Source organism: Xyrauchen texanus, chromosome 30 (assembly GCF_025860055.1).
Source record: "Xyrauchen texanus isolate HMW12.3.18 chromosome 30, RBS_HiC_50CHRs, whole genome shotgun sequence".
NCBI lineage: Eukaryota > Metazoa > Chordata > Actinopteri > Cypriniformes > Catostomidae > Xyrauchen > Xyrauchen texanus.
In genome coordinates, this window is record NC_068305.1 from 30,574,043 (window position 1) to 30,600,409 (window position 26,367).

At 35.5% G+C, this 26,367-nt stretch overlaps 1 protein-coding gene across 1 annotated transcript in view; it reads left to right on the plus strand.

Annotated features, from left to right (window-relative positions):
• LOC127624401 (synaptosomal-associated protein 25-A) overlaps positions 1-26,093 on the plus strand; it is a 36,982-nt gene extending 10,889 nt beyond the window's left edge. Inside the window, exons 2-8 of the mRNA XM_052099219.1 lie at positions 7,380-7,523; positions 9,702-9,743; positions 13,186-13,234; positions 18,525-18,642; positions 24,592-24,711; positions 25,395-25,539; positions 25,733-26,093. Coding sequence (XP_051955179.1) covers positions 7,452-7,523; positions 9,702-9,743; positions 13,186-13,234; positions 18,525-18,642; positions 24,592-24,711; positions 25,395-25,539; positions 25,733-25,801 — 615 coding nt within the window. The 5' untranslated portion in view covers positions 7,380-7,451 and the 3' untranslated portion in view covers positions 25,802-26,093. The remainder of the gene's footprint in view (positions 1-7,379; positions 7,524-9,701; positions 9,744-13,185; positions 13,235-18,524; positions 18,643-24,591; positions 24,712-25,394; positions 25,540-25,732) is intronic.
• The last annotated feature ends 274 nt before the right edge of the window (positions 26,094-26,367 follow it).

A 26,367-nucleotide genomic window follows, 5' to 3' on the forward strand; every position in this document is an offset into this window, starting at 1 on the left:
GATGTCCATCACATGGTCCATCAAATTGCCAAGCATAAGGGTAGCAAGATGAATGGCATATGGCAGAAATCCAGGGTTTGAGCAATTTTTTCCTTCTCCACTTTTCTGTTCTTGCATTTGTGAGAAATTATTCTCACAGAGACTCTGATTTTGAAAACTGTCAAGCTCGATAACTCATTGCATGGAAGTCAATCTGTTGTAACATATATAACACTGCAGAGGGGAAATACCATAACCCGATTTCAAAGGTAATCTCGTAAAACACGTCTGTTTTCTCTGACTCTGAGATTTAGAGGTCAGGCATGATAAGTTCATTCCATTTCAGGGGATATTAGGTAAAGTTAGTGCTTAGCGAAGCATGAGAGAGTAACAGAGAGAGTGGCGACTTGAATAATTATATTTTATTATCTAAGCTTTGGTTTAAGATTTGATAAAAAAACGATTTTGTGTGCTGCAGCGAAGTGAGAGGCAGCACATTTGAAGAGAGAAAACAAAATGGCAGCCAGCAAGATACGGAGGATGAGCACGCACACACACTCATACATACACACACACACACACACACACACACACACACACACACACACACACACACACACACTGAGCCTTTCTAAACAATTGTTTGAAACACAGAGCTTCTCATTGTCTCTGTAAACAAGCTGTAAGCACTTTCCATGGTCGACTACAGTTGCATAGACTCATCCTGCAGACTAACACTGGCTGCTTTTACAAATTTATTAGCAGCTTTCTCAGTGTATTAGCAGTTTTACTTCTCGTAACCCTGCTCAATCTTCTAACTCTCCAGTTCGTTTGAATATACAGACTAGACGTGTTTGCATGCTTCTATATCAATTTTTTAAAGTGATGCACACAGGTCTCATCATATCCATGTTTGTTGGAGTGGCTGAGGATTAGCATGGAGTCGACTGGTTTGCTATCATTTAACAAGCAGGAAATAATGACAGCCATTAATTGAGTGGGAATGAGAGCATTTTTGTATTTTGATTATAGCTAAGTGATACAGGAACGTAATTTTTTGTTTGATAGTTTTTGTTTCTGCTCAATGGTTTCCTTTCTGCATGTCTTAATGAGAAGTAGAGCAATGGAAGAAATTACAGAAAACGTTAGAACCAACTAATCCATTATTATTCATGCTGGGACATGTAGCAAGTATGATTACTTTACTCTAAAATAAGACTAAACTTACCTTATCTTTTGACCTTTTGCCCTCCACTTTTTTAGCAGGCTGATTTTTTCGAATATGTTAATAATAGAGTTCAACAGCACGGTTCCAGAAGTAAAAATCCCATTTATTTTCTTTATAGAGAATTCATTTTTAGCAAAAATGAATAAACCTGTCAACACAGGCCTGGCATGAGGCCAGAGATTGTTCATTTATGGTATATGTCTTAACAGCAGCATTCCCATTGAAGTACAACACTGCCCATATACTGAAGCCTTTCAGACTTTTACTCCACCAATCAGAAAAGTTGGTGTATCCATGGAGATGGAAATTACTGCAAAATAGCTTTTCCTTCAGTCTTAAACTACTTATATATTTGTACATATCTTAATATTTTGCAATAAACTTAAAATATATTGATTTTATACTTATAAAGAATGACAGTATTCAAAAAACAAATACTGCAAGTCAGTATTTTAATATTGTCCAATAATTTTTTATCCGATTATTTTTTATTGCATAATTCGCAATGCTTCATGGGATTGTTTATTTCTTATAATGAAATTTAAAAGATGTTAAGCACACAGTTTAAAAATGTTTTATTATTTTGATATTCATATACGTTTTAATCAAAGTGAAATGTTTTGTTTAATTTCAGAGCTGGTTGGTTTGGTTCATGGCATAGAACTCTATAAACCTTGTGGAGAAAATAAGTGAAAAAAATCCTTATGGTACTAAGTGGCCTCACTGTTGTGATCTATTGAGAGTGAGGGTTCCATCTCCTCAGTTCTTTTTCTCTAGCCTCCACAGATGTTAGCTTTTTAGACTGTTCAGGTTTAATTAGCCTACAATGCAAAGGCACACTAATTTTGCTGTGTTTAAATTAGAAAATGAGAAAAATATGGGGAGAAGAAAGCAAGTAAAGATATTTTTTTTCAGGCAGCTGCAGTAACGGCTTGGAAGTAACAAGAAAGTTAATTGGTAAGCATGAGCCCAATGTTTCACTGACCTAGTAGTTAAGACTTCTCTCCAATATTGTTTTTCTTTTCCACATCAGAACATAAAGCATTGTGAGGTAACTTCTGTTTTGGTCAAATGTTCTGAGATTGTCCTCATTAAGGCATGACGTAAGCGTTCAGGTTATTTCAAGAATACTGCCAAAAACGTTTTACTATGATGTGCTCTGACCTGACACTTTCAATGTACCCAGCATCAGATGTTGAGTGAGGGCAAGTAAGAGAGAGGTTTCCGTACTAGTGTAATGCACTGGCATGAGCAAGGGCATCATGCATATGGCGCCATGCTGCAAATTCAGCAAAAGCATGTTGTACTCGATTGCTCAAAGAGAAATTGCATCAGTACACAGATTGGGTGAATGTGCCAATCAATTCTTGATCGGTGTCCCTGATCTTTTACCTCAGTAGCAGTTGACATTCATTGCAATGGTGCAGATGGGAATGTAAATGGCAGACTTTAGAATCTCCAGAGCATTGCACTTTGAAAGGTCAGGCAGCCGTGTTAAATTTAATCGCTTGAGTACAATTATGCAATTAATGTTGGCAGCATCGCTGTTCAATGCCATCTTAAATACCTGCTTGGAATTCATTGGATTTTTCAGTGATGTTATTGCAAGTTTGCTTGTGCTGTTTGGGGAAAGCTAAAAAAAATTAGCTTTCCAAGTTCCAAGATAATCATAATTTAAAGTTATTAAACTACAGGAAAGCTACTATAAAAAAAATAGATACAAGCTACTAACAAAAACTACACTGTAAAAATTAAAAGCTGAGTAAATTTAAAAATAGTAAAGCAACTAGCTGCAAAGCATTTTTGAGTGTACTCAACTTCAGGCATATTAGTTCTACCAGCTAAACAATTCAGGTTAGTTTGTGAATTCCATGAACTCAATTCAATAAGATTAGCAAACTCAAAAATATTTATGATTACTAATTTTTTTTATTTATTTATTTTTTATCAAACTTTCCGCTCTCTAGCAGCATCTGTGGTTGAAACTTAAAATTGCAAGCATTTTGTGGAAGGACACTTTACATGAGTTGTATTTTGGCACTGCTCTTCTGTGCAGATGAATCTCATGGTTTGAGGTTACCTGGTTATCTATCGCATGTGTGATCATGACTAGGAGAGATTCAGAGCGGGAGTCATAATGTTCTATTTTTATGTTGATATTATGTTATTCTATTAATAATTCTATTCCTAAATATTACTTGCTTTGATAAAGATAAACAACATTCTTTTTTATATATTTTGAAATAATGAATGAATGAATGAATTTTACACTTATAGCGATTTTCTGACACTTCACTCAAAGTGCTTTTACAGAGAGAACAGGGGAGTCTCCTCAATCATATGATGCTATTACTGTTTGTATTGTACCACAATTATCAATTGAAGAGGTGAAACTCGTGATATGGCAGATATGAGTTCAATGGAAGATGAATGATATGAGAATGGAAAGTTACACACTAAACAAATTAATATGTGCATTACAGTGCTATAAAATCAGTACATTTTAAACAACTTGAGAAGATAACACATTTCATGGGGAACTAGCTTTTTTGCAGCTTATATTTAAAGTAGCTTTTAAACAGACTTTTAAAGAGACAATCTGCTAAAAAGGACAATAATGGGCCAAAAGAGAGAATAAAACAGTGACACACACTCTTAGTGAACCTGGAAACTTCAGCAATGTTATAAAATACTCAGAAGTCATGAATATTAGTACACATGTTACAGTAATTTAGTGAATAATGTAAGTAAATAGCAATCGGTTTAGACACGAGTATTAGCAATGTAAGCTTCAACAACCTTATCAGCCAACATATCTAAGCTTTATGACAAGTTAAGCTCTTTGCCAAATATTTAACTGATAAACATCCATCCAGACAGCAGCAATGCTGTACTGAACTGTGTGACAGTGACTAGTTAAACTGTAGATTTCCCAGCCGGAACACATAACAGTTGGTGCTTCTTTTCTGTGTTTACGGACATGACGTAATGACGTAAGGATGAATGATATGAGTCCAAATACTTGGTCCAACTTAAAAAGTAGTATATGTACAAAGTCCTTCAAATTTTTGGAATTTAAATCAACTTAATAACTGAAGAAACGTCCTTATAGCGAACACAAATTACAACATTTTACTGCAAAATATAATTAAAAACAGATATGACTTAAACATCTATTTATTCAAAACAGATTATCTACAAATTATTTACATGTCCTCATAAGTAGTTACGCTTTAAATCATTTCAGATGCAAGGGATTGTGGGTATTGCCTTCAGCCACAATGATTTCCAGTGGGCATGCTCAGTAGCATCAGTGGCAACAGTATGACTTTAATTTTTTCTCACAGATTTTGATCCATTAATTTTCAAGACATTAACAGATGTTTTTGACTACTGGACAACATCCTTAAAGATATTGTTCTGCCACAAATGGCCTCCTCTGCATTAAGTATCAGTGATCAAACTGAGTTCTACCTGTACCACCAAACTTGACATTACGTGCTCACTGTTTAAAAACCTAAGCTCTGGCTTAAATGACATGAAAGTTGACCTAATTGATTGTTTTAAGCAATATAATCTTTTTCTACATAATGTAGTTCGATCAACTTTTCAAATTGAGTTTATCTGGCGAAATTAAAGTTTTTTACAGTAGTGAATACTAAAGCTATTTAAGGAGGCTATATGTGTTATGTTTATAACTACCAGTATATAGAAGACATTGTATTATAAAGCAATTTAATGCAAAGTCATTCAATTAAGATTATTCAAAAACAATTCGATTTTTTTAATAATTCTAAATTAGGGTGGAAAACACAGATACATTTACACTAAATACAACTAAAGATACAACAAGAATAAAGCTGATTTGATAACATAGTGATGAATGGCTGCATTCAATTAAATATTTTGCTATAAAAAGACACACATGTTGCATCAAGACTTATATGTAGAGACTTGAATCGTTGAATCAATTCATCTTAAACTTGTTTATTCACATAAACCGTCCTAACAAACCAGTTCACTAAAACCAATTAGACATGAACCATCTGAACCGATTCACTAAAATAAAACAGACACGAATCGTCCAATCAGACTTTCCAACACTAACATGAAAGAGGACGTTTGAAATGCACACCTGTCTACACCAGATGCAAGCAGTGCTTCATGTTGCTTCAAAAGCAAATTGCTTCCATTATAATCAGTGATGCTGTCTACACTGGATGCGTCCTTTGCGGTGCATAGTGTTGTGTTGTTTCGCACTGCACCGACAAAAGATAAATGCTCTTTTCTATTGCTGACACACTGCAGATCTACAGTACTTCAGCCACTTTATTATCCCATCCGTCTAAAATGATTTGTTAAAAAAATATTTGAATTACTGCATATCATACGTGTGAATTATTTTACCCTGAATTCTATTCGTTATATATTTAAATAACATCTGACCATTACATCAAAGACAGTTTTTTATGCTTTAGTCATCTTTTGTTTCTAACCACATGTACGCAACAATAACATTATAATAATTATTATATAATAAGTAAATGTTTATACGAGTGGTTCAATTTCCATTGAAAAATAGTACTATATGATGCTGGGTATTTACGCATGAAGTCTACTCAAGCTCACAGCTGATTGAAAAAAAAAATAAAAAATCTGAAAAGCTACGGTGCGCTGCAAATAATACTTTTCAAGGATTTTTTGTCTTATTTTTCAGGTAAAAAAATATCTTGTTTTAGAGCAATATTTTGTGGGTTTTGCTTAAATTAAATAAACTCTTTTCTATTGTTATTAGCATAAACACTACTACATTTTATTCTATTTTTCTGAAAACAAGACAAATTATGTAATTTGGCTTCTCAAGCATATCTAGCTTGTTTTAAGTATGTTTCGATATTTTTACTGGAATACAAGACAAAAATTATTTTTTGCAGTATAATTTAAAATCAGCTTAGCATCTGGCCATTATTGAAAATGAGTAAGTTGCATCACTACTTTTAGTGGATGTTCTGCTGTAGTTTGTTTCTTTTAAAATAGACTCTTTTGAAAACATCTGATCGTACTACTGAAAAATTAAAAGTGAAAAGTTGCTGCTTTTGTTTGCTCGTCAGCTAATGAGATATTTTGTGGTTTAACTCACATTTACAATTATTAAGTAAGCTGTTCCTATAGTCTTTTCAGTAACAGCACCCTGTGGATATCTTTCTAGCTGTCAAACCAGCCTTTTCAGGAATATATCTGTCAACCTCACAGTTTCCGTGACAGAATAATTTCTCCTGGTACACCCAGAACCTCAGGGAAGAATTTAATCAGCAAAACACAGCAGCCGGCACCTCACCACTGTTAGAAAGTATGTATGAGGATGCAATGGGTTCCTTGAGAGCAGGCAATGTCTTACTGTCCTTTTCATGAGATTTAATTAGGCTGTGTATTTGAAATGGCTTTATTAGCTGTATAACTCGATCTGGCCTCTGTAGTGCCAAATGTCATGTCAGCTGCTGATTCCCAGGAGTTTACTGATCTGAGAAAGGGAGAGTAGCCTATTGGTTCAGGATGAGTTTAGTACAGTGGAATCCAATGGTGAAATCTTCTACATTTAATTTTCTAATTTAACACAGTTTGTTTTTTCATCACAAAATGCATTGTCAGCATAACAATTTGAGCGGAAAGTTGAATTGCAATATTAACATGAATTTGAAGAATCATAAGATTAGATGTGTGTCCCTTTTGCTTTAATGACAGCATGCATTCCAGCAAAATCTGATGATTTATGTCATCACAGCATGATTTGAGAAGTGCTTCATGTGTGTTTCAATGGAAGCAAGGAAATATGACCTTTTGTCAAATTTGCCTACGTTTGATTAATGATCTAGAAATAATTCTTCCTCATTTTACATCCTAAATGTTTTTGTATTACATTTGTCATAATCCTAAAAAATGTTATGTTTCTATTTCTTTCCAGGGTTTAAATTGTTCTTCTTTAAATCTGTATGGTATATCTGACCCAGTCTGTCATTTAATACTTCTCTCATCCTTTCACTTGGATTAATGACTGCAGTTGCTTTGACAATTAAACTGATATTAAAGACTCTTTGAAGAGCAATGCAATCTTGAACTCCATTATTAATCGTTTAATGTTTTCTACTTTTTCCCCTTTGTCGATTTCTTTCAGCTTCCCTCAGACTTCCAGTAATACACACTCTTCCCAGTTGGAGACCAGCTCCACCTATCACACCCAGCAGCCATGGCAGATGATTCAGATATGCGTAATGAGTTATCGGACATGCAGCAACGTGCAGACCAGCTGGCCGATGAGGTGACGTCATTAACTGCCTACACTTACAAGAACACCAGTCTTCATCCATCACCAGTCACAGTTAACCGCAACCAAAAGTCTCAAACAAATGCAATACTACGAAATGCATGCATTGTTTTACCACAAAATTTGCTAATTAGAAATAAACTGATTTTGTTTTTTTAACTGATTCGATACAGATTATATTTAAGTGATCGATATGTAGAAATTTATTTTTAATTATTGTTTAATTTCTGCTTTTTTGACACAATAATTACTAATTATTAGACTATAACAAGAAACAATGAATGTTGAATTAACAATAAAAATGAATAATAATTATTATTATTTATGTCATCATTTGGCAAACTTGCTTTGTGATCAGAATGTTTTTTGTCAAAAAATTAATTCAGTTAAAAATACAAATAAAAATGCTTATCACTTATCTGTAGTGAGAAGTATAAGAAGTATACTTCTTGAATTTGAGTACATGAATCTCTCCTCTAATTTTTGTTTAATTTAGCATTTATTAATTTGTTCAGTCAGCTGTTCATTTTTTTATCAGCAGAAGTTGCTCCTCACCAGATGGCTGACACTATTGAAGTTGTTTATTATTGCACGGTTTTATCCTCTGCTGATTAAGGTTCAGATGAATTGTTGAATTTACATACATTATAACTGACTAGTGTAATTTAGGCCACAAATTTCTTTTTTATACATATATACAGCCTGTTCTGTGAGGTAGCCTGGGACTGTGAGCTGTCAGGGTCCATACTGTATGTGTTTGTTTGTGAATGTGTGTGTCAGGTGGAGGGAGGGTTCACCTGCACCCAGCCTTACATAACGCTGCAGCATTTGCCATGTGTGTGTGTGTGCGTGTGTGTGTGTGTGTGTGTGTGTGTGTGTGTGTGTGTGTGTGTGTGTGTGTGTATAAGAGCTGAGGGTGGTGCTAGTGTGTATTTGCAGTTTGATGGAGCTTCTCACTGCCACCCCACGCTATGATTCTCACAGCTGAGCAGAATATTAAAACGCAAACAGCACACCACACTGCAAAAATATCCTAAGGCCTTTTCATCCAAAGCTATCTGAATTAATAAGATCCAGACACTCATTCCATGGCATTTGTGTGGAAAAATGCTTACATTTACTCATAAATTGCACAAATGCAGATGGTATTCTTAAAGGGATAGTTCACCCAAAATGTAAATTCTATCATCATTTACTCATCTTGATGTTGTTCCAAACCTGTATTACTCTCTTTCTTTAATGGAATGCAAAAGGAAATGTTAGGCAGAGTGTTAGCCTCAGTCACCATTCACTTATAATGTATGGAAAAGAATGTGAATGTGTTATTAGCGAATGGTGGCTGAGGATACCATTCTGCTTAACATCTTAATTTCTGGTCCTACAGAGGAAAGAAAGTCATACAGGTTTGGAGCAACATAAGGGTGAGTAAATTATGACACTGTTTTCAGTTTTAGGTGAACTGTAACTTTGATCTTTATATATATAAACAGTTTTCGACAGTATATATATACGTACATGTTTAAAAGTGCTTATACAAAAGACATGGTTGGAAAATAATTAATTATTTATGTATTCTGTTTATGCATTTTTTATGAATTTCTGTTAATAAACATCAGGGTCAGTAAATAACCAGGGCTCAGGGCAAAAATGCTACCAGAACTGATAAAAATGCACCAGATATTTAAAACGTGGGGACAAATTGCCCCAACAGTGGATTATTCTTTTTTATGTATCTAACATTTGATACTTTGCGATATTCTAGATATGGGTTTAGACACTGTAGCAACCACTTTAACTAATTGATTCAATTGAAGTATTTGATATGAAATGTTCAAAATAAAATGACCTTATAAATGGAAAAGAAAATCAATTAAAAATAAATCCCTTGGGGGATTATATAATCTCTTAATTGTGAGTTAATTTATTTTACTGTTTCAGATGAATTGTGAAAGTCTAGCACATAAATAAAATCAAAACACTATTATGTTCAGAGGACAAGTTACATTTTCTTTTGTCATTTGTTCAAAATTTTGATAAATGCATTTATAATATTCATTGATTGTTTACTGATTGTTGTGTGTATTGGAATTCCTCACACTCATAGCAGCTTGCAGTGGTCTTTATCTCTGTCACTTCCTAATGAATTCTGTTTTAACATCTCTTTCCCCACAGTCACTGGAAAGCACCCGTCGTATGCTGCAGCTAGTGGAAGAGGTAAGAGAAAGACATAAAAACCAAAGACATTTTATATTTAGCAAATGTATTTCTCACAACATTTAATACTGCATAAGAGGTGCCTTTATTTCTTATTAGAAGGTTTAAAAAATGCATAATAGAAGCATGTTCACAAGTTAACTCAGATTGTATCATGTAGTAGAAACCAACTAAACCAACAAGGAGGAAATGGGGACAACAAACATGTAATTAATAAACTCTCAAATTATCAAAATCTGTCTAGAATGTGTATGGCATGATAAACTGTCAGTTATATTCATGCAAATTACTTAACAACAGTAACAACAACAAAGAAACAATAAAAAGGTCTTCTAGGAAACAGATCATTATAACGAGGACAATTACCCACTAGATCATCTGATTTAACAGTAAATAAGATATTTCACAGTGTCTTTTGCTTAGCGTTAGTCTGCAGACAGACTTTAGTTAAGATGAGCTCAAGCTGGGCTTTACTAATCTAGTTTAGGATAGGTTGAGAGTGAAAGAGAGAGAGAGAGAGAGAGAGAGAGAGAGAGAGATAGAGATAGAGAGAGAGCGAGAGAGAGAGAGAGAGGACAGGAAAAAGTGTGTATATCTGAGGGAGAGCTGTGATGAAGTCTCCACCGTATATCTCAAGGTCATATTGATAATCACTGCCCATATCTCAGCAAAGAAGATCTCCCCGTGTACTTTACTGACAGATGTGGGATGTGACAAGTATATTTCGGCACTGCTGACACAACTGGTCAGAGATACTAGCTTTGTAAGCCTATACCTTGATATACAGCAAACATTTTCATGTTTTTAGTTAGACCAATCAAATGTTGCAGACATCTCGGCACTAATAGATCAGCAGTATCCCTGCAATAGGCTGAAATGGAGGTAAATCGCATTCATTATTTATGCCAGCATGTAGTTCCAGGCTTTTACTGCTGTGTGGAAATTCTGCATTTATGCCACAAACAAATAAATTCCCAAAGGACCCATTTAGGCACTTTGTGATCCCATCTGGAGGGAGGGGGTGCTGCTTCAAGTTCCTCTTGATTTATACACCGCTGATCCTTACAATAATCCCAAATATCGATATTCTGATTTACCTCAAACTGCTGAAGATGCATTTCCTAGAAATGTCACACTATACAGCTGCTTGTTGTATATAGTAATGTATTACAGCAAAAAATGCTCTATCGTGAAAACAGCTGAACTAATGTCATGCTACTGAAAATTTAGCTACTTTAGTAACATCATACTCTCCCATAGAAATCTGATACAGTATATGGCCATATATTATTATGTACAGTGTATACTTTATATGATAAATTATTGTTCATACATTTGGGCATATATGTACACGTTCAAATTCCACTATGATTTGGGAAAACGTATGCATATGTATATGAAAATGGCAGTATTTTTGTAGTATTTTGACGTATATATGTTGCATAAATTATCAAGTATGTGACTTTTATATAAGTAAAAACCATTAATGAACTTACACATTATATATGTTTCATATATTGCCATTTATTATATTTCTGTATGGGAGTTAGTTACACTCCAAAACTAATGTTATGGTATAGGAGTTGGGACACCAGTGACCAAATAGTGATGGACATGGGCCATCTAAAGCTAATTCTAATATTCCATTCATTAACATTAGTTAATGTATTAGCGATCATGAACAAACAGTAAACAATATATTTTTTACAGCATTTATTTATCTTTATTAATGTTAGTTAATAAAAATACAATTGTTCATTTTTGGTTCATAGTGCATTAACTAATGTTAACAAATACAACTTTTCATTTTAAAAGTGTTGTTCATTGTTTGTCCATGTTAACTAGGGTGACCATACGTCCTCTTTTTCCTGGACATGTCCTCTTTTTCGGACCTTAAAAAAAGTGTCCGGAAGGGATTTCTAAATTTGCAAAAATGTCCGGGATTCGGCTTTAGCCATGATGTGCATCTGGTCTAATACTTGTGTGTGTGTGTGCACATATTTGCATTGCTTTAACCCCTCTTTGTAAATCCCGCCTTCTGCAACACCAATTGGTCGATTATGAGGGGCTTGCAGCAACTATTGGCCTAATTCCTGCCTGTCAATCTCTCCGTGAAAGCGCAAAGTGCTGTTGTGTTCGACATCAAACAGTTGCTTGACAGAAGCAGCAAATGACCGCTGAGTGGAAACAATGGCCAAATGAAAGTGCAATTTTACAGAAGATTTGAAATAAAATTCCCATGCTTTCGTCCAGGTTCGAGATCCGTGGGAAGCAGAATGTATGACATGTAAAGCTTGCACATATGTGTCAGTTGCTAATAAAGGTGCCAGTGATTTAGAAGCACACATTAGCTCTGTGAAGCATAAAGGGTCAGCAAAAGATGAAAATTCATCAGGTAAATTAACGGACTACTTTTTGCGACCAGGTAAAATTGTTATCACATTGCTTCATTTTCCATGGCCATTCAAAATAATAGTAATAGTAAATGAAGGTACACTCATGGCATCAAATATTTTATTTTAGTACATGGAAATTCAAAAGAATGTTGGAAATGTTTATTTATTCATATATATTTATGTTATGCTAATATAGTGTCTTTTTCACTTTATTCAATTTTGTATTCGTAGTAACACTGTTTTTAACTCTATTATTCCACTTTATTTGGTCTTTATGCCTTTGCTTAAATTTACTCTAATTACTTTGAGATTTGGTAGGAGTAGGTTTCTTAATCTATGAGTTTAACTCGCTTTATAATCTTTAATACAGTGTCAGATGATTTGTTGCCTTATTAATGGCCACACCAAATTGAACCCAATCTGCCTCAAATAAGACAAATGAAAAGAACTCTCTATTCGGGTTAATGCAAAATGCTGTAAATAAGATCACACATATTTATCGCATTGCCTAAATGCATGGTTTTACTCCAGCACCCATTTATTCTAACTAAACAAAGTGGATTCGTTTTGGCACAGTTCTGCAGAATATTGATTATTTCATTGATTTCTTTTCATACTGTTTCATAATCATCAGCAATTAGAATTATCTTTGTAATTTTTTTAATCTAGTAAGAAAGAGCTAACATATTACGGGGCTGCCTGTTTCAGTTCAAAATCTGGTCAGTATGCTCACAAAAGCCTCTAAATAGATTCTCACATTAGCACAGAGGGTGCAGTTACAAACTATATTGATCAGGACTGTTATTAGCATCTCCTCATTAGGTCTTTAGATTTCAGCAGTATAGCCTGAAATGCACAGGCTCACAAAGGACACCATAAATGTTGACTGTATCAACAACCTCTCTCTGTAGACTAGTTCTATGATGCATCTTCAGTTACTCTTGCTGATCTTACCTCTTTTTCTTTGTCTTTCTGTTTATTCCACTTTCTTTTCTATGTATTTCACCCTCTTTTCCACCTTCCTCGCCATGGCTCTTGATGCATAGAGTAAAGATGCTGGTATCAGGACTTTGGTTATGCTGGATGAGCAGGGAGGTGAGTGGGGATGTATTTTAGATGATGACAAAACTATTTTTTACAGTCAAGATAGGTTACATTCATAGAACAATACTGTTAGCATTTTAATGTTAAATTGTCAATAAAATGTCTTTTGCATTTTAAATCGTTAGGCTTTATACAGTACAAGATATTGCCTCATAAATTGTCAAAATTGAATCATAAATCCTAATGAATCTTTTTAGTTTAATGAGTTGATTAATGCTTTCATTCAATTACAGTAAATCATATGAATTGCAATTAAGTTTTGATTTCCTTTCTTTGAAGTAACACTAAATCTTTTCACTCTTTTGCTAACATGTTTTCCTCTTTAATTTCATATGCTTTCAATGATACTGTTTTACCAAAGAAACAGGACTGGCCACTGCAACTCTCCAGTTATTGTCTGCATCTAAAATATTTGTACCTTATGTAGTTGCCATCATATTTTTTGTCCAGCTTTTAAACAGTTAACTAAAGGGAGTTTAAGAAAACAAATAAAGCAACGATCGATTTAGCTGGTAATGACAAATCACACTCTTTCCCATAAACTGCACTAATACTCTTTTGTATAATCCCTGGCTGAATGCTAACATGGTGGAATTCAAATATTATTGAAACCAGATATTACCTACAATTAAAAGTGATTTTAATCTGTAAAAGAATCAAATGGGCCTTCAAAGTGCCCACAAAGTATCTATTAGGCTGTTACTGGCTTGCTGCTTTGTTAAAATCACAAGTTTGCCTGTTTAGCTTAGTGTGATTTAGTAAGTGACATTATTGGACTAGCTTCTTAGAGGTCCTGTGATTGGCTTCTGTGTGGGAGGGCCCCCTCTCTGCAGCCAGTAATTAGTCTTTTCATAAGGGAGATAAGATCTTCCACTTAATTTCCTCAACTAAAGCCTTTTTAAATGAAACTCTCAGCTCAGAGGTGATACTAAGGCTTTGTTCACACTGCACATAAATCCAATTTGTTTTTCAAATCCAAACTTTAGGACTGACAGTCCACACTGCAAGTAATAAAACTGGATGAGTCTGTTTAGAAAGTGTAGTCAATATCTACATCTACTGTACATCAGTTGCCATACTAATAATTTCAACATGACGCACTATGCCAAGAGACTTTAAGCAGCTGTAAAAATAGAAAGAGAGGAAGAATTTTCTTTTTTTTTTAATGTACATCTGCTCGTGTTTATGACGACACATCATTGCTGTGCTGACATGCACCTCGCATGAGTCAACATAGGAATTGGAGATATTATTGTTTTTAAGCATTCATGCATATGCAGTGTCTAAAACTACTCTCATTTGATTATTCACCATTTGATACATAGTGAATGCTGCATGTGAGCAAAAATTTTTGAAATTCCAACACAGCTGTAGACATTGTGTCCTGAATGAAAAATAAATCTACTTCCATCAGGAAGACTCGCAGACTTGAGTGAAATTTAAAGGGGTCATGACATGAGAAACCAAATTTGCCTTGATCTTTTGGTATATAAGAGGTCTTTGTATCATTAAAACGTCCTGCAAGTTTAATATTTTAAGACGTCCTCCCCATTCTAAACGAATCATTTATTTAATCAAGCTCAAAATACAGCTCGTTCTGGATTCATGGTTAGAAGTGACGTGACGGTTAGAAGTGACGTACCAGCGTTTGCATATGACCGCCTCCAGCACAAGATAACTATGCTTTAAGCGCAAGACAACTACGCTCATTTCGTATCGCCGTGCGCCTCACAAGTGTTCAGTCGATGGACAGCGAGCTCTGACAGAGACTACTTGTGCACAGGAAAATTACGATGCCACACAGATGTGCTGTTCCTGGCTGCGGTCAAACAAAACCTCTGAATAAGCTGCCGAAAGATCCAGACGTCAGGGAAAAATGGATGCAGTTTATTTTTTGCGGACGTCCCAGTCACGGCAGTGTTAACTTAAGCGTTTGTTCTGTACATTTTAAGGATGACTGTTTTGAGAACAAATCTCAATATGATGCTGGCTTTGCCAGAAAACTGTTGCTCAAAGATAAGTCCGTGCCGACTATTCTGGGAACAACGACGACATAAACTGTAAGTAATCTATTTTAAACTTTAAACTACTTTTTAAAGCGCAATTTCATTCATTATGAATAATCACAGTGTTTTTACTTAGTTTACTTGCATATTGTTCTGGCTGGGGCGTCAATAATTGATACATAGGCACTGACGTTAGCCAATCATAACAGTGGGCGTTAACACTGAAGTCTTAAATGGAAAACGCCCCCAAAACAGACTGTTTGAATCAGAGGATGAGAAACAGGGTGGGAAAAGGTCATAAATCACTAGATTTTAAAAGTTTTTCTTAAAAAAATATATATTAATACTATAATTGCACCTAAGGGAACATAATAATACAATAAAAAAAACCATGTCATGACCCCTTTAAGATGACATTTATTTGATGAATATAAAACAGAAAAGTAACGTCTCTCTTTGGCATAGGCCCCGTCTAGCAGTCCGAAGAATTTGTACTCGGAACGTCATATCCTGCCGGAGATAGGAGGCAGGGGCGAGGAGCCTACCCACATGCAGGACGGTACTCAACTGGTGGTGGTGGGGTGGTGGAGGTTGCCGTGTTAGCACACTGAAACAGCAATGTGATAGATTGTGAGCAGACTTATAAATCAATGGCTTACATGTGATTGGCTAGGAATTACCCAGCTAATGGTGCGATGATGTACAGCTGCTAGTCTTCCCGCTAGAACTACGCTGCGCTTACATTTCTACTAGTCTGACCATTCAGACTGAAACACATTTCCAAAAATCTGATTCAAACCACATATGGGATACCAGGACTAGTTGTCACACTGTTTACTCCAGTTAATATTTCTCAGGGTAGGTAGTGAATTTCTGCACAGCCACATACCTTGACTTTTCAGCTACAAAAAAGCTATTTAACATTTTCCCTGTTCTTGTCCAGGAAAAAAAGATATAGTTCCATTGTGACAACTTATATAACACTACAGGTTGCAAGTTGTCACAATGGAACCTGCCACTAAATAAGTGGCCGAAGTTTCACATTAACATTGGGGGGGGGGGGGAGGGGGGCATTTTACGCTTGCATAGCATCAGCCACACAGCAAAACAATTTTGAGGTGAAAACAAAAAAAATTAATGAAACAACAAAAATGGAATAACATTGTTTTTGCCAACACATTTTTTTATTAATAAATTGTTTGCATTTATGACATCTATAACACGTCACAACCTTTATGACAACTTCCCTGTGTGAGAACTAGCCCTAGTCTCCCCTATTTATATGGTTTGACTCAGGGTTGTACAAATCACATTTCATACATTCATACGGATTTCGCTGCCTGTGTGAACAAAACCTAACTAGTCTTTCTCTCTGACATTTGTCTTCTGTGCAATTAAAGGATCTTTGAATGCCAGGGATTAAACAAAAGTAACTAATGTGCTAGGCTTCTTTCCCTTTCGAACCATTCCTAGTTTGCCTCACTCTTCCCTGTGATTGATGCCTTCAATAACCTCTGAACAATATTGAACAATCCCTGTCTGCACGAAAAACGCCAGACTGCATCACCACAGGTCACCCAGCACCTCAGCCATATCATCCCCAAACCACACAGAGACAAACAAACCATGAGCTACACGCTCTTCCATTGTAAAGAGGAGAAAATGAGTATGTCTGCTTCCAACAAATGAGTCAGCAAGCTGCAGCCCTTAAGCCTTATAGATCAGGGCAGTCTTTTCTGCCCCAAGGTCTAATTAAAGAGACAGATCTCTGAACTGCCGCCTTTCTGCAGTGGCCCTTGTGGGAGACCCTGTCTCTTGTCTGCTTCTAGCTGTTGGGATCAAATTCAAAGCAAGCTTGAACTGCCTTTAACTCAGTCCACAATAACTTCATCCACTTGTCCAAGCATTAAAGGTTAAAGGGATAGTTCACCCAAAAATACAAATGATGTAATCATTTACTCACCTTCATGTCGTTCCTTGTATAACTTTCTTCCATAGAATGCAGAAAAGGTGAATTTTCGAAGAATAACCTGGTCACTCTTTTCCATATAATAAAAGTGAATCTCCAAATGCTGCAAAATGTTAAAAGGCATTTTAAGCCACTCATAACCGGCAAAGTTTACTCACTGTTTTAGCGCAGTGGTTGATTGAAAGGTGAGAGGTGGTGCTTCACTGCTGACCAGGACACATACAGGACGGATTATTGTTTACACCTCAAATGCGATGCGTTTTTGACCACATACGTATGTTGTTTTTGTGATCTGATCACAAAATGTTTTAGACCCAGTTTTGGCATGTATTTAGCGCTGACCACATGTGATCGGTTCACCAAAAATACATCATTACACCAGGTGTAAACAGGGTTACTATTGCTTTGTGTATTCCCTCCAGTGGGCGGTTAACTGATACAACTGGATCATTGTGTGAACTCAAGAACTGGTCCAGTATGATTCAAGAAGGAATTTTATAGAGTTTCTTTTTTTATTGGATCAATTATTTCCTCACACAAAGCTATCCTATGACGTTGGAAGACTCAAAATATTATAAAATTCATATGGACAATTTTAATTAAACTTTAATAGAGCATTTTTATAAAAAACTTATAATTATTATAATACGGTAGCGAAAAAAGTAGTTAGGGTTGGAAATGAGAAATGAGGCATGATGAGAAATGAGTAAATAATGACAGATTTTTCATATTTGGGTGAACTATTCCTTTAGTGCATATTTATATAGTGAATGTATTTCTGAAAATATTGATCTTTTTCCTAACTCTTTTTTACATTTAGTTCCATTCTAATGCATGCATCCCCTCTAGATGCATACAGCAATTTCACATTCCAGTACAGCAGTGCTCATTTCTCATATATTGTTGGAAAAAGGGCCAATAAAATTCATTTCACTGCTGTCATCCCTTTGTCCTGACCAGAACAACTCGATCGTGTTGAAGATGGCATGAACCATATCAACCAAGACATGAAGGAGGCCGAGAAAAATTTAAAAGATTTAGGGAAATGCTGTGGCCTTTTCATATGTCCGTGTAACAAGTAGGTACTGATCATGTGACGGAAGGGTCATACGTATGTGGTGGCGTCCGTTTTTTTTGTTTTGTTGTTTTTTTTGTTTGTTTTTTCCTTTTTGGTTTTCTTTTTGGTTTTCTTTTGTCACAGTGAGTGTCTTAAGTTTTTGTCTTCTCTTCTTTGTCCTCTCTTTCCTCCATTTTTTTTGTTCCTGCTCTCGTTCTGTGGGGGATAAATTACTTGTTGTTTAATCAGAGCAACTGGAACGCATCGAGGAGGGAATGGACCAAATCAATAAGGACATGAAGGATGCAGAAAAGAATTTGAACGATCTAGGAAAATTCTGTGGTCTTTGTTCCTGTCCATGTAACAAGTAGGTGCTGCTTGCCTGCCTGCCTAAAATAAACCATTTAGAGAGGGCTCATAGCGACCTGCTGCTTGTCAGGAGCACCCAGACGATCCCATGATCCTCAGTTCAGCTTGAACCCCTTTAATGCCAGTGAGCATGAGCAGTGGTGGAAAGAGTACTGATTTTGAAAGTAAAAGTAAACTACTAAAGAAATATTTCACTTGAGTACAATTATAAGTACTGATAAGTATTATGACTCAAGTAAGAGTAAAACTACTCAAGTAATTACGTTAGAAGTTACTTTATGAAAATTTTATTATATATAGGACACACGTTTCCATTTTTAGAACACAAAGACATTTATGTTCTTGAAAGAAATTGATGCTTCCTTTCACCATGGATGCATTAAATTGATTAAAATACTGCCAAAATCATTGATTGCAAATTATAATTATGGTTTGAAATAATTGTTTAAGTGGTATTTATTACATTTTTTCTTTATCTATGGTGGCAAACAAATACTGTGTCACCAGTCCTTTCAAAAGCATTCTAAAGTGCTAATTTGGTACTCAAGAAAATATTCGTATTATTAGAACAATTGAAAATGGTTGCGCTACCATGCAGAAATCACAATACAGTGGGGTTTTCCCCCCATTTTCAAGTATTGAATTCTTACACTTTACTCTTTACACTTGCAAGTCAAAATAGGCAAAAAGAAACTCATAAAGTCTATTGTTTTAGAGAGATGAAGGCATTACGGTTTTGAAAAAAGAATCTCTAACCAGAATAGAGAGGGAAGTGGATGGCCAGATGCACAACAAAAAGACAAGTAAATCACAATCTCTAGTTTGAGAAACAGACTCCTCACAGGTCCTAAACTAGCAGCTTCTAAATGCCAAAGACCTGCATTGCTGCAAGAGAATTCTTGTAGAAACAGAACATTTTAAGAATACAACATTTATTTAAATATAAATAGCCATTTGTAACATTGGTAATGTCTCGAAATCATCTCTAAACTACATAATGTGCATTGTGACTGAAACACATTCCTATTTCAGGTTTATTCTCATTCACGTATGTCCAAGTATTTTGGCTATTAAGTTAACATACTGTGCTAATGTAATGCACTATCATAGAGGAGGAAATGTATAAGGATTGAGATTATTAAGCAAACTGTTATCAACTCATACATGCCAACTGAATAAAATAAGGCAAAAATAAAAATCTCACACAGTGTTTAGTGAGAGATATGATTGATTCAATCACTAAAAGTGGTTGTTCTTTGTATGTATTATTGTATTACAGTTGCGATAATAAAGTCTTAATTAACATTATGGCTATTTAATATATTAATATATTATTATTATTATTATTAAGGGAACTGTAGCATTTGGTTACATTATGTTTTGTGATATCTCATACCTTCTTTATATAATATCCATCCCTTGCACACGTTTGGCCTCTAGCGGGTGAGGCTTTTCAGACAGATAAACAGCTGCACAGGGCAGGGAAGTACAGCACCTTGAGCGACAGTGTTACCCGCTAGGACAGTTTATTTTGAACAAGAGGGGCGAACGGTTACGGAATGTAATGTGGGAGGACAATACCAAATTGTTGCGGAACCTGTCTGTGCGCGCAATGGTGTGAGGAACCAGATGCTGGAAAATAAAGGTTCAACATTTTGAATTTCAGGGATATTTATGTCAATTTCTGTGGCATTTTTGCCCCAAGTCGCCATTCATTTCCAACACTATTGGCATTGTAAATTTCTAAGGTATTTAAAAAGTTTGTTTTAGACATATAGTAGCAAGTAAACAAGATATCCCCACATATATGTCTAACTACATTGTGTTAATGTTTGTCATAGTAAAAAATATTGACTACCTTAAAGTCAAGTGAAGTTTGATCAGTGGTTAAATGTGATCAGACGGTTCCCTCGTACCTGAAAGAACAGCTCCTTTCCAGAATAAAAATAAATATGCAGAAAATCACAGTATAAAAGTTTGTGTATAAAGTATTGAAGAATCTAGAGAAGATAAGACACTGGTGGCAGTTCATGCAAGCTGAGGTGTTCATGATGCTGTGCCCTGTGGGCTTCCGTCATGCCGCGCTTAGCGCATTTTAGTTTATAAACAGATTTAACATTTATAACTTGTCGATTTCTTCTTCCAAAAAACAAATCACTAAAATTCTGTAATATTATGTATTTTTAATCAAGTCAAGTAAAAGTAAAAGTACTATTATTTATATTTAAAAAATAGAAAAATTTGGAAAATGTACTCAAGTACTGTAACGACAGTAGTTGTAATTAGTTACTTTCCACCTCTGAGCATGAGGCATGGTCACACATGCTCACAGAAGTACAGCAGCCCAATTGCCTTTGCTCTGGGTCCTTGATGGAAAGTTAGCTATGGAATGAATGAAGTAAGGCATGCTGCAAAAACCCAAGGCTAAGCCTACAGCCATAGTACCCTTTTTTAAAACAGCATGCTAAGGTTGGCTTACTTCAGGAGCCAAGGTTTTAATGAACGCTAAATCAAACGTACAAAACTGCATGGATGTGCCAAAGTTGAGCTATAAACAAACAAAGAACAATTTAGTAAATTGATTCTTAAAGGGGTAGTCCACACAAAAAATTAAAATTCTGTAATTGTTTACTTACCCTCATGTTGTTCCAAACTCACATGGCTTGGTTTCTTCCGTGAAACTCAAAAGGAGATGTTAGGTAGAATGTTAGCCTCAATCACAATTCACTTTCATTTAATCGTTTAACTATAATGTAACTGAACGGTGACTGAGGCTGTCAGTCTGCCCAAGATCTGCTTTTGTGTTAAACAGAAGAATGAAAGTTATATGGGGTTGGAACAGCATGAGAGTGAGTAAATCATAACAGTATTTTCATTTTTGGACGAAATATCCTTTAACACTATTCCTCTGATGAGCTCTATTTCTTTGAAATTACACTTAAATTCAAATATAGAATGTTTAACTAGTCAATTTTAGTTAAGGATAATGGGTAGCCAATACTGTACTAAAAGACCAAGATCTCTATAGTAACATAAGTAAGCACACACTATCTGCTATTATGTTTATTTATTTATTGCAACTTTGAAAGCACATCCATCAATGATACCTGTATGACTGCAATAGCATGTCCCTGAATGCCAAATGCATGCTTAAGCATCTCTTGCTAATGTTTCCGACATTGCTGCTACCTGTTAAACAATAATGCACAGTAAATATAGTAACAATGCTGATGACCAACTCCTTCTGAAAGTCACTCAGATGATGCAACATTTTCAAGCCTGTCGCTCTCTGTGTGGGCAGGGATGGTTTGGCAGAGTACAGGACACATAGTCCAGTTTTTAGCCGCAGTACAGGCCAATGCATTTGCTGGTTCCCTAAGGGAAGCAGATCTAGGTCAGGCAGAGAAAGATACAGTAGAGATCTTCTTCTGTCTCTCTTTTTTTTTTTTTTGTGACAGCCTGTCATAGAGTACCTGGCTGATGCTGTGGCACAAATGAGCATGAACCCGAGGATTTCATCAGGTTGTAGATTTTTGGGTCAGCTTGTATGGTTCACACTGAACTCAGTTCATATCTGTATCATAGCGCTGAGGCTGGGTAAAACTATGGTTATAATATGGTTATAGTCCTTGTCAGTCATATAGTTGTAAGTTTTCTCATTCAAATCAAATGTCATGTTAAATAGTTTTCTATTTTCTTTTTCTTTTTTTACAGTTTGAAAACAAAAAACATACAGGGTTCAAAATTCTAAGTCCACATGTAAAAATGCTTCTATTTGCTTCAATTAAAAAAATAAAAATAAAAATGTTTATATAATAATGTTTTTTCTTTTTTTAAGTATAATCTAAGGCAAATGTTGAATTGAATTTCTTTGCACTTGGTATGTCTCCCTTTTGCTTTAATTAAACCATGCATTCAAGCTGGCATTAACTCCACAAAAACCCGATGATCTATGTTATTCCAGCCTATTTCACTAGTTTCATTTGCTTATTTCATTAGTAACTTATAAAAAATTCAGAATCTTAAATATTTCCTTTTCACATTTCTTTGTTTAAAATTGTACATTTAAATGCAAATACAAAATTAACATTTTAAATTTAAATGAAAATATAATGCAAAATTTTGGAATCTTAAATGTTAAATATTAAATTAAATTAGATTTTTAATTTTCAATGTGGACACAGAATTTTAAACCCTATATGTTTGTTTCCCTGTATTATGACTGGAATAGAGGGAAGAAAGATGATATTCAAGTTCTAACTATCAGTATTTTAGGTAGTGTTTGCCAGTTTGAGTATTAATTTCTCCTTCACATTAGATAAAGCTCAACATGCTGTTCAGAGAGAGAGAAAGGAGGGGAGACAGTTGGAGGAATCATAGATTTAGTCCATCTCTATAAATAATACTGCAGTGGGAGGCTTGGCCATCTCGGTTTAGATAAATAAATAAAAAACTAAGATCCATATCAGCAACCCACAGCCAGGACAACAGCAGGTGAATAAAATACATGGGCTCAGTTATGCAAAAGATGCAATCTAGATCTATGTTTAGTTGTTTACTTTTCTTGCAGATCTTAGAAAGGAATATTAGACTGTCATATTGAAAGCCTGATACAGACAATTTCCTGCAGTAGCAATTATATTACTTTCAATTTTGAAATGGGCTTCGCTCAATCATATGATTATTGCAGTTCTATACCTCACCTCTGGCCTTTATGATCAGTACAGCCCACAGCCATGTCTACAACAATAAATAGTAATAATGCATAATAGGTTGTTGTCATATTTGACAAGACTGCATACCGTATGTTGTGGATAACTGCCTTGTAAGAGAGGCTATAATTAGCAATAATTGTTAGTTTCATTAATTTGTAGCTCTCGGCCAAATTCAAACTGAGAATCTCATAGGTGATTTGATCTGTCATTTTCTGCTCTTACAAAACAATAATCACTTTAACAAAACATAAGATGTGAAGTGAGAGGTGGCCAATAAAAATGAGATAGGATGTTTTTCTCTTCCCTCCAGTTTATTTCTTTTGAAGTTATTTGCACTTGTCTCCACTAATGTGGCAGTCCTGTTACTCTGTGTTGTCTGTCGCCAAGGCCTGTGCTATTTGTTATTTGTCATAATTTGAGAGGGGGGACAGCTCATTTGCTATGGGTAGGGAGGGAAGCCATTCAACAGAGGGGGATACAGCAGTCCCATTTCTTTTGTGTGGAAACTCTCCACCTCTGTACCCCATTTTCAGTCTTTTAAGAAAGGTATGTGTCTCAGCATATAGTACATGTATGTTATACACTAAAAAAATAATTTTCTTAATCAGTATTTTTGTCATGTTTTCCTAGAAAAATATGTAAACATCCCTAATGCAGATCCATTTACTTGAAAAAACTGAGTAAGAAAATTGAGAGAATATTTTATGAATTTAAGTTTAATGTTAACAGTACAAAAAGGTTGTATTCGTTAATATTAGTTAACTACATTAGTTAACAATGAACAATACTTTTACAACATTAATTTCAACATATATTAACATTTTTATATTTAACGTTGTATATGTTAATATTAGTTCATATTTTAAACATAAACCTAACTCAGTTTTGTTACGTTTATGTTTTTAAAAAAAATTATTCAAGAAATTATCTGACAAAAAGTCTTAATATCTTGTGCAGTTTTACTTCTTCGGTAGATTTGTCTTCTTTAAAATATATTTTTACTAGAAAACAAGACAAAAATACTGATTAAGAAACAGATTTTTTTGCAGTGTTTGTCTGCAGGATGTGACATAACAAATAAAGCCTCTAGGAGTTGAATGAGCCCATCCCTGTTATGCTTGCCTTGTACTCCATGTTTTGATGTTGATCTGTGGACATATTGCTTCTTATATGGAAGTGTCCGGTTACCATAGTGCTCACACTTCCCCTTACTCCTGACTTCCCCTGTGCAGAATGAAGAGTGGGGCCAGCAAGGCCTGGGGAAACAACCAGGATGGAGTGGTGGCGAGCCAGCCCGCCCGTGTAGTGGATGAGCGCGAACAGATGGCCATCAGCGGAGGCTTTATCCGCAGGTGAGAGGCCCTGGAATCCAGTACACATGGTCAAGAGGTTTTGCTGGAAAAGTACAAAGAGATTCCGTTGTGTAGCCAAAAGGTTAAACAAATCTGTTTTATACAGCTGTGTATGTTTATATAAAATGCTTTATGCATCCACCCACGGCCATTTGTGCTTTGTGTTGGCACGAAAGTTGCGCTTAGAATTAGCGCTCTCACGAAAATTGAACAAAATGTAGCAGACTGTCTTTGCTCATAGTGCTGTGCCTAGCATGGTCATGAAAATAGTGCCCCATATCTATTAGCCTGGAGGTCTACGCTTGTGTCAGCCTGATCTAGAGGTCTGCATTCATGTGGAACTCCCGTGGGACCTGATTAGATTCCTTTGCCGTGGGATTAAATGACTGAATTGAAGGTGGGAGCGGATGGTACTTCCATGAGGTGCGGATGGGAGTTGGCGGTCTTTTGCTAATTATATGAGACCGGGTTGGCTAGTATACTCCTAAACGTTGACAAAATTCACTAGGCATTTCAAATGAAAAGTCTTCCTCATCCAGGAAATGGAGCAAATATATGGATGAGTCTTGCACTACACAGATTTTTGCCCAATCAAATACTCCCTCCTTTAAAACTGAAAATACTTGTGGGCTTGTAAGGACATTAATGGGACAGCTACATTCCATAAATTCTTTTTGGTACAGGGTAACAGATGATGCCCGGGAAAATGAGATGGATGAAAACTTAGAGCAGGTGGGAGGCATCATTGGTAACCTGCGCCACATGGCCCTTGATATGGGCAATGAGATTGATACCCAAAACCGCCAGGTCGACAGGATCATGGAGAAGGTATGGAACGACTCTAAAGCCAATTTGCCTTGTTGGAATTTTTGTTGATGAAACAGCCTGGAATCCTATAAATAATAATTGTCATTTTAACAAACCAATATATAATGATAAACACTGAAAGGCTTAGTATTAATTAATTAATCTGTGATAATAAAGCACTATTTTAACAACTCTCCTTTGCTACTACCACCAGGCTGATTCCAACAAGACCAGGATTGACGAAGCCAACCAGAGGGCCACAAAGATGCTCGGCAGTGGCTAAGCCTCTGGTCTGCCTGCTTTTACCAGCTGTGCAGTTTGTCGTAAAGGCAATGCGCTTATCATGGTATTTACCTTCTAGGTTTGCACACATGCACATATCACCCGGCCCCCATTGTAAATGTCGTTCTATGTGTCGTCTGTCAGCTTTTTCAATGATTGTCCTCGTAAATGATTTCTTAAACACCGTATCATTCTTTCCAAAGGTTGTATATAGTACTGACTCGATGGTTCATGCACACTTGTGACGTTTTTATTCTCTTTATCAGCTATATGCATATACGTATGTATGTATATGTATATGTATATGTATACACATGCATGTATATATGTATATATATATACAGCATATATATATATATATATATATATATATATATATATATATATATATATATATATATCAAATTTTTTCTGGAGGAAATATATAATAGGAATGCTATACAAGTTGTCTTTTCTTTTCAGTATCTCAGTATCGTCTTGGTAAAACTGTGTCATACCACTTGGCTACTGTCATGCTCCTTATTTTGATGTTGTCATGACAACATGAACTGTTGGGTGGGGGGGGAT